Source organism: Lactuca virosa, chromosome 8, assembly GCF_052849685.1.
Source record: "Lactuca virosa cultivar CGN04683 chromosome 8, Lactuca_virosa_CGN04683_v6, whole genome shotgun sequence".
Taxonomy (NCBI): Eukaryota; Viridiplantae; Streptophyta; class Magnoliopsida; order Asterales; family Asteraceae; genus Lactuca; species Lactuca virosa.
Window position 1 is genome coordinate 269,854,827 of NC_136433.1, and position 10,155 is coordinate 269,864,981.

A 10,155-nucleotide genomic window follows, 5' to 3' on the forward strand; every position below is an offset into this window, starting at 1 on the left:
AACCATTTGAGGTGTCACACTTGGGGCACTAGGCACTCAAGCTTCATGAAGTCATTCTACATCAAAGATGTATGTATTCTAACTTGTTATATTTCATATGAATCAAAGGTTTTGTATGCTAGTTAGTATAATACCTTGGATATTCATATTTGCATGTATAATAGAGAAAACATAGATCCAATGTATTTTGGGTTGCATGTACACTTAGGAGTGTTAGAATGCTCAAAACCCAACAGTAGCAATATTCACTATCAAATTCAACCCGATGACAAACTTTGCATAGTTAGCCCACGCTGATCAATGCTTGAGACCGTCTACGTAAGCAACTTTTTGAATTGAGAAACTTCCCGTGGTCAATACACTGTAACCCCAGATGATTCCATTTGCATTCTTCCCGAACGTGACGTCTTCACCGTTACATATTGGCCTAAAGTCGCGAAGGTATTCTAACCTTCCAGTCATGTGCAAGGAGCAGGCACTATCAATTAACCACTCCTCTTCTATTTCCTGCTTGCACATTGCCTGAAACTTAACGGGTTAGTTTGGGCACCCAAACAAGTTTGGAGCCCGGGGACACATGTGAAACTTTCTTACTGGATGCATGCACATGGGTTGTAGGAACAGGTTGCATGTCAAATTTTAAACCTAGTCCTACGTGTTTCACTTCTTTTGATATGTTAAAAGGTTGGATGGAACGAGACATTTTTAGCGGATAAAATCCAAAGGAGACATTTTCTCATTTATCTAGACACCGTACTCGGTCAACGGTCCAGAGGGTGTGGTTGTAGACTTGTGACCGGTCTGTGGGTGGGATTTGACTGCAGTGCCCTTGGGATTTGAAAAAGTTTTGCTACGTGAATTACTCCTAGGTTTTGACCTGTTGACTGATTGATGTGGTTTTGAAGGTTCAGGAGTTGGTAAAATGCCTTTCCACTTTGGATCTTTTAAGGAATATTTATGAAAAGATGGGACTTTCTTTTGGAATTTTACAGGAGTGTTTGAAGAGGTTTTTGTCACTATACATTCCTTTTTGTTTGATCCTTTGTCTGCTATATTTTTTGAAAGATTTTTTATAGCAGTGTGTTTTTCGAAGTTCTTTTGATTTGGACACTTGGCTTGTGTGAAAGTTTTGTTTTTGAGATCAGTACCGCTTTTTACCTCGGGACCTGAGTTCCTCTTTGAAAGCCAATTTTGCTTGAGACTTAGGAGAACCGCAATCATAAATATTTAACTACGGTTTCTTGAAAACCTTTGAGTGAGTTGAAAAACGAGGACTTGAGTCATCTGAACTAGAAAGTTCAGGACTCTGTGAACATTGGCCAAATTCAAAATTTTCAACTGGTAATTCATGAAGAATGGGTTGAATGGTCAATGTGCTTTTGACTGCGGTCTGCGGTGTGGATGACTAGACTACCGCAGAGTATGTCAATGATGGTTTCTTGTTGGGAAACTTTATGGAAGGCAAGGGTGGACAATTTACAACTAATTCTAGTCCTTCCATAATGATTTCTTCATCTACATATGAAGATGACTGAGAATCGGGAAAAATTGTGCCAACAATGAGTAATTTATTACTTGGATTACCCGAGGATTCAGGAAGAATTTCCTCGATGATACAATTGTTACTCAGTTCATGAAGTCTCTCTAAGTGGCATCTTATGTCTTCGGGGAACGTTTTATTATTGACTGGGTAATGAAACTCACGGTTTGGTAGGACATAAGGATGATCAGCATTGAACCTAGAAGTTGAGTTCTCATCGGTTGAGTACCCTTTGGACTATCCCCGATTATAGGTGTTGTCTACCATCCCATTGTTAACTAAGTTTTCAATTGCTTCAGATTCATTAAAAAGCTTTTTTATTAATTGATTCAAATGTACAATTTCTTTTTGGGCAAGATCCCTTTGATTTAAAGCAATATCTAACTGAATTTCATTCAACATCCTAACATCCTTTTCTAACAACATATCTTTTTCTAGCATGACAACCTTAAGTCTCTTATCCTCAAGTCTTCCTCTCACGTGATATAGCTCTTGGGAGGCTATATTCTTTTCATCTAGTGCTTTATTGTAGTCTGAAAGGACAGCAGCACACGTGTCATTAAGTCTTTCTAAGTATGGTTCACAATCATGCATGCTGAAATTATTAGAATGGATCATGATTTTTACCTGTCCGACGATACTGAGAGTGCCATCTTTGGCCATGTAGCAGTAATTCCTCTCCAAATTCGTCGATCCATCCTCTTCAGCGGCTATAACCATGCAGATCTTCCCTTTTCTTTTGTTGTTGTCAAAGTCTTCATCCTCATCTCCGGATGACCATAATTGATGATCCCTCTTTACTTGAGCAACATACGCTCTTTCCTTTTCCTTTTCCTCCATATCTTGGGCCATTCTAAGGTAGAATACCTTTTCCTTAACCATATTTGCTTTGCAGTCTTTGGCAAAATGATTTTCTTTATGGCACTTGTGAAAGATAATGACTTCATTTTTGTATTCAGTTGAGGTACCGGAGTCTGATGGTTTGTTGGACTGCGGTGCCTCTTTGGAATGGTGTGCGTTCTATGATTGAGGTGGATGGTGTGGGTTTCGGGGATAACGTGAGTGGTTGGACTGCTGATCGAACTTGCATTTAAAAGGTGGTTTTGTAAACTACTGATTTTTACGAAATGATGGTGGTGGTAGCCTGTTGAATTGTTGGCTAACCAAGGCGATAGCATTTTGAAATTCTTCTTCGTCATCAATTTCAACATTAGCTTCATATGACTACGGTTGGTTGTCATATGAAAGTGGGTAGGATAGTTCCGTAGGATATGAGTATTTTGGAATTTTGGCTTGTAGGGTTTGAGCTATTAGTGCAAGTGGTCCACCGAGGTCAGCACAATCTTTCAAAACAGTTGATTTTTGTGCCTGAAGTTCTCCGTACAGCTTGAATAAGGACAATGTATGAATCTTTCTATCTCCTTGCACAATCATCTTTGCGGCAGACTAATGTCTTCCCAAACCGTTGAGAAACTGTAGGTTTGTTTCATGATTGCTTCGAACTGTACCCACATTTGATAACTTCGTGATGATGAGATTGAATTGATTGAACGAATCGTCAAGACTTTCACTGGGAAGAGCTTTAAAGTTGATGAACTCATTAAGAGTTGTGGTGAGTTTCTTATCCTGAGCTTGTTCTGACCCTTGATAGAGATTCTTGAGCACATCCCAGATCTCCTTTGCAGATTTGCAGTTGATGATGATGTCAAAGTTATCTGGAGCAACACCACAAGAGATTTCATAGAAGGCTATGGCATTATTTTCCATTTTGTCAAGATCATCTTTGGTTGGTTGATTCATTGCGGCTTGACCTCCACCTAGTCGTGATTGAGCACCATCTGCTTGAACAGAAGTAAGAACAGGGACACGGGGTCCTTCTTCCACAGATCTCCACACGTCTCTTCCGATCCTCTTAAGATACCTCTCCATTCTTTGTGACCAATGGTGGTATTGGTACTCTGTTCGAGCCTCCAACACTGTTGGAAACGTTCAATGATAAAGCTTGTGCCATATTTCCTTTGTTTTTTTTTAAAGAATGAGCTTTAGTGGTATAGAAGGCTTTTCAAAATCAGAGTTTTGTTTAAAAAGCAACCACTTTGGCTCTGATACCAATTATTGAGAGAAAAACTTTTGAGAAACACTTGAACAAACGTTAGTACAATATAATAGTTGCGGAATAAGTTAATCTCAAAGGATCAAGTTAGCTCAACAATAATAAGTTATAAATGTTAGATAGTTAGTTGCAGAAATGTAAAGGAAATATAAATGACAACAAGTTATATCTAGTAAACATCAAACTGATTCGTAATAAGGTTTGCAGTCAAACACGAGTTAGTAAATGTGAACAGTTTAAGATGAAGAGGATCTCAAATATTAGATAAGCTAGAGATATGAGAGAATGATCTTTGTATTTCAGTGAATAGTTCAAAAGATCGTGAAAGAGAGGTGTACAATTACATGAAGAGGGGAGTCTCTATTTATAGAGTCCCATAAAGTTACATCTGAAATAAACAATTAATATTCTAATGACTTAAGTGACCATGCAAGTTTCACTGGATAAAATAATGATAACACGCTAAGTCAGATGACGTAACTAAGAAAAGGTCTTCATGCTACAAGACCACCTATGTGGCGTGACCACTTCATATCTTGAACTCCTTGGATAAGAAGCTTCCTTTTACTGACTCCCTAAAGCGACATCTGCTTCCTCTATTACAGCCATGCGGGTTGCCTACAAGGTTCGTGCAACTTCTTCCTTCCTTGGGCAATCCTTTGAAATATGCCCACTATCTCTACATTCATAACATATCTTGTCATTGAACATACAGTCTTTGGAATGGTGACCATTCCTTCCACATTTATTGCAGGTCACCACTTCCTTGCATTGTCTAAAATGCTTCTTTCTGCACTTTTCACACCACATGGATTCCTTATTCCTCCTCGGCTTCACGTCATTGAGGCTAGGCCTTGAAAATATACCCTTTTTATTGGATTTTGAGGATTCTTCATTATTCATCTTCTTTTTCACTTCAGCTTGGTCGATGGCATTCCCTTTGACTATGTCTTCAAGGGATTTGTCAACTTGGATAGTTGCTTACAAAGTAGTTGCTAATTTCACCATTGGACCGAACTCCACTGGTAGTCCATTATCAAATATTTCTATCTTGGAGATTTCGGTAGGAACCAGGTAAGGAACTAATTTCATCTTCCCAGTAAAAGCTACAACGTACTTGCTGACGCTCATCTCTCCTTTCTTCAGGTTCTGGAATTCGTTACTTATCTCTAGAAGGTCTCTTTCCGAGAAATATTCTCTTTTCAATTGCACAAGGAAGTCCTCCCATGACATCTTCCTTGTTTCTAATTTTGGCATGGTATTAGCTAACCGTTTCCACGAGCTCAATACTCCAGTCTTTATACATCTAGCTGCAAATATTGGTTTTCGTTTGATACCACAATCGCAGCTTTCAAAAACCATTTCCCTTTAATAGATCCAATCCATAACTATCGTTGGCGTTGGTTCTACAGAAAGACTTGGTGGTTGGGATTCCATGATGTCCTCATACTTGCATCCATTTCTATCAGCCTCCTTTACGGTGGTATTTCTTCAAACCCTTCATGGTTCAGTTTTATTTACAACTTTACTATACCTTCCTTCTTCAGGTTGTACTTCGTTCAACATTGGTGCAATAATCAATGCCATGACTTTTCTCTTATTCCCTTGAAGAAATTGTCTAACCTCCTCCATATGCTCAACTAGCATTGCTTGTGCTCCTGCCATTGTGATAGGTTCAGGTGTAGTTGCAACGATCGGTGCACGACCAATCACATGCTTAGGATGACAGTTTTTGTTATCATTTCCCCACTCTCTATGAGTTTTTACCATGTCGTTCTATACACAAGAAAAATCGTTCGTGGCACCAAAATTGCTAGTATATTCATATAAGGAAGGATGTAGTTATGTTTAGACGCATATTACTCCATATTATTCCGAAAAATTACATACCAGTACTAATACATTTATATAAATGTTTAAAATCCGAACATATAAAATTTTTCCTTCAAATCAAGCTCGTCATTAGACCTCAAATTCTTTCAACTATTATTATTCTAGGTAAGTAACTTAAAGAACATAACATTTAAATCATATTAGCGCATAAGACATTAATCATAAAGTATGTTAGTGCTCGTAATAGAAATTAAGGTATACAACCTAAGGCATGCTATATCTTAAACTTTTTATTTGCGCATAATAATAGTTAAGGCATATACCCTAAAATATTCTAGTGCTTGTGTCTTTATTATCAATATAGGTATATAAACTAAAATATTCTAGACACAACCCTCACCATCATCGCTTAAGCTCTAAGTTTAAGCCTAGAAATCCTCACAATTCCTAGTTCGCTTAAATTAATGCTCTGATACCAAGTATGATACCATCTAATTTTCAGAACCAAAAACAAGTTTTCTTTACACTTTAAATATCATGATACATTATCTACAGAAAATCCCAATATATAAAAATATTTTGAGTACAAGATCGTCTAAAATAAAATCCTAAGGATGTCACAATCAATACAGATACCTAAGTTACAACGTAAAGACCTAATGATCATGAACATGATTGTAGACTTTTTCTTAATAACTTAGCACCTAATATAGTTCCAGTGGCTTAAGTCTTGATACATGTGATGCATACAAACTGAGTGGGTCAGGTTGAGAAACCTGGTGAGTACACAGGGATTTCAATGCCAAATTTTTAAAAAAACATATATATATATATATATATATATATATATATATATATATATATGTATATATATATATATATATATATCTTAATCCTGCAAAACCAAGTGTTACCAAACAATATATAGATATATTTCCGATTTTGACATCTTTAAAACCTCATACCTATACTTACCTAACCCAATCGATTCTCACAGATATCAGGAAGATAACCGTTTAAAATAAAGGGCTTGACTATACCATTAGGGGATTCATTGGCTGGTGAATGTTATAAAAGCACTCGATCCATCAGAGTATTTGATGAATATGGTATCCTATTTCATATACATTTGTGGGTTATTAAGCCACACTAGAAATGTAATTCACAAGAACGTATAGAATGATCAAGTGTTGTTATCTTAATCTAGGAGATGACCAGACATACCATTACTGTTACCTGATCTGGACCCACCATTTCTGGTCGTCCAAAAAGGAATACGATTTGTACTCCGTTAGGTCTTTCGTACCATCGACACCTGAAATTATCACGGAACAGAACTCTACTCTACGTTCCTAACTTACACACATACTCCGAATAAGACTACCAAATCTCACAGTTAATTGAACTAGATGTCTATAATAAGTCTCATCTCATTAAAAGGCTGAACTACTTGATATGTGCATATCTACATATATATTTTACATCATATATTAATATTATTAGCTATATTTATGCTTATTATAGAACAAAAGGTACTTATTATGCTTAATATATGTTATGTGGCATAAAAGCCATTCTTGGAAGCAATATGGAAGCTGGAAGCAGGAAAATGTGAGCTTAGGCAGGAAGAAGATACAAGAAGGATGTTGTTGGCCAGCTTGATTCATCGTCAGTATTTTGACCATATCTCATGACTCATAACTCCGATTGACGTGATTCAAAATGATCTGAAAACTAGACACAATTTCGGACAACTTTCATGTTTTCAAAAAATGTTGATTCTCGATAACCACGACGTGGTGAATGGACTCTTCGCGATTCTTGGCGCTGCCTTGGAGAATATGGGATATACACGAAGACCACGACGTGGTGCCATTATCATGTCATTGTGGCCAGATTTTAGGCAAGTATATATATTCGAGCATTAGGACGAATTGGGGGACTTGGAGGTGACTTTCTGGATAATTATTACAAAAAATACCCTCTAGAAAACCCTTAGAAAAGAAGGAAACGATTGGAGCTCAAGAGTTGACGAGATCTAGAAGAAAACATCATCAATTCATTCGGTTTGATCATGTTTAGCTTTATTCATACTGAGTTTTTGTGTTTGATTACTACCATGAGTAGCTAATATAGTATACTTTTGTTTAGTTAGATGAAACCCTAATAACTATGGTTTAGTCTATTAGTTATGGATTTATAAAAGTTGGTTTGGAGCTTGTGTTTGATTAACTTACCTAGCATGTTAAAGTGTTTCTCTTTGTTGCTTTAATTCAAGTTAACTGTAGCTTAGTGACCATTAAATTACATGAACTTGTTTACCAAGTGATTTAGTGACCATTAAACTGTTAGAGCTAGGATTGGCCACATCTTAGTTAAGTGATAAAAGCAACAATTTAGTTGTGTTGGTGAAAAAAATTGTGACCATAATTGTTATTAAAAAAATCTTACATAGCCCAGTTATAATTAATAACTAATTATGTGTTTTCTTGTGTAGGACCTTACAAAGTAGTACATGAATTGCTGAAAAGATTAGTAGATTGGACCAGATCGCTAATTACATAATAATTGGTAACCAACTTAATTAATCCATAAATAAGAACTAACTGTAGGAAAATGGTGGATTCGAAACTAAACGAAAGTGTTTTAGATATATTGATAACAACCATATTAGTTGAGTGATTAATTTTTCCTGAACTTGAAAAATCAGATAAAAACCCTTTTAAATTATTGCTTGTTTTTCTTAGTTTAGCTTTTAGGAATTATTTTAATAATTAAATATCCTTACCTATAATCGACACCCCACTTACCTAAAGTATTCTATAATTCGACTAGGTACACTGCGTAGGTGCATTCTAGCTAGTTAAGTTCGTTAGCTTATAAATTAAAAACTAGATATGTATAATCTGTGCACCTCAAGTTTTTGGCGTTTTGGCCGAGGAACGGCTTATTTGATTATTAGTTTAATTTCTTTTAGGTATTCGATCCTTTTTGTGGGGTAAAAACCACAAAAAGGTACTTTTCTTTCATTTGTTTATTTTAGTTTTTTTTTCTCTGAGACGCAACCACGTCGTGGTAATCTTCACCACGTCATGATCTTGCTTGAGATAGTTTTTCGTTTATATTTTTTTTGTTCCTTTTACGCGTGTTTTTCTAGTTTTATCTTAGCAAGAAAAAATGGGGGACATCACGACCATGCCAATGGAAGAGTACAAACGACATATAAGGAACGACAACAGATGGGGTCTTGATCCACCAAAAATCCCAACCACTACAAAGTTTGAACTACCGGGACATATTCTTGGCATGCTAAAAGATCTACCTTTTTTATGGGAAGGAGCACGAGGATGCTTATGAGCATATAGAAGAGGTAGTGGAGATTTCAAATTATTTTAATGCTCCAAACGTGAGTAAAGATGTGGTGATGCTTCGGCTTTTACAGGTCACATTGAAGGGTGAAGCAAAAGAATGGTTAACATCACTTCCCTTTGGAGCAATCATGACATGGGTTGATTATAAGACTGAGTTCATCAACCAGTTTACTCCTCCTTCGAAAGTGACAAAGCTTAAAAGAAACATCTAGAATTTTCAACAATTAGAGAGGGAGTCATTATACGAAGCTTGGGAACGTTACAAGAGATTATTATGATATTTCCCGCAACATGAATTTAATGTGCAACAAGAAATATCGATATTTTATGATGGAGTCAATGTGTGCACTCGTCAACTTTTAGACTCGCAAGGGCCCATGAGAAAGAAGAATCTGTCAACAAATAAAGCTTTGATTTAAGAATTCGCTAAGCATTCAAGAGAGTATCATAACTCAAAGGAGGATTTCATTAGAGGAAAGTCAAGTAAAAATGGAGGTCAAGATACTATTAGTGCAGTAATTGCAAAGCTCGACGCAAGGGAAGAGAAGATCACAAAAAAAGGTGGATCAATTCATGATAGATGCGGATCTTGTGGGGGACCCCATTCTACTAAGGATTGTGAGGTGGAGTACAAGAGAGAATTAGATGTGAAAGAAATTCAAGAACTTAAGCATTATCTCTACCAAATTAAGCAAGTCCAATCAGAGAAAATATCTACTCTCGAGTCAATGTTATTTAGATTCACGGAAGCTATCGAACAACGACATGATGCTGCAGACGCAATACTTACAGAACAAAAAGAATCTATTTTAAGTATTTGTACGCAAGTAGGGCAATTAGAAAGGCTTGTACAAGAAAAGCTACCGGATTCACCTTCACGAAAAATCAAGTCAATCCAAAACAATCAAGCCATGGCCATTTATAAAGAAGAAGAAGACGAATTGGTGCGTATTGGGAACCTTGAAGAGCAGTCTAATCGGTCACTCGAAATAAAAAAAGAAAGAAGAAGAAGAGTGTCGTGATTCTGACCAGTCACCACGACATTGAGGCAATAGTGCCACATCGTGGACAAAAAAAATGATTTTGATTTTTCTGTCATTAAGCCATATCGACCACCTCTCCCTTTCCCATCTCGTGCCAATGCAAAGTTGGTGAAACAAGAAAACACGAAGTTCCTTAAGCATGATGAATTTGAACACGTGAAGGAAGAAGAGTGGGAGGAATGGGAGGAGCCTTTACCCGAAGAGCAATTGGAAAAAGAAGTGAATTATTCAAAACCTCCAGTTTCAACGCCTATG

The 10,155-nt window shown here is 36.7% G+C and overlaps 1 protein-coding gene and 1 non-coding gene across 2 annotated transcripts; both read right to left on the reverse strand.

The window, feature by feature from the left end:
- Nucleotides 1-2,986: 2,986 nt before the first annotated feature.
- On the reverse strand, nt 2,987-3,469 carry LOC145131511 (uncharacterized). The gene has a single exon (XM_079066187.1). The coding sequence runs from the start codon at nt 3,467-3,469 to the stop codon at nt 2,987-2,989; it is 483 nt and encodes a 160-aa protein (XP_078922313.1).
- A 5,579-nt stretch (nt 3,470-9,048) lies between these two features.
- On the reverse strand, nt 9,049-9,155 carry LOC145135077 (small nucleolar RNA R71). The gene has a single exon (XR_013719558.1). It is a non-coding gene; the product is annotated as a small nucleolar RNA R71 (small nucleolar RNA).
- Between the last annotated feature and the right edge of the window lie 1,000 nt (nt 9,156-10,155).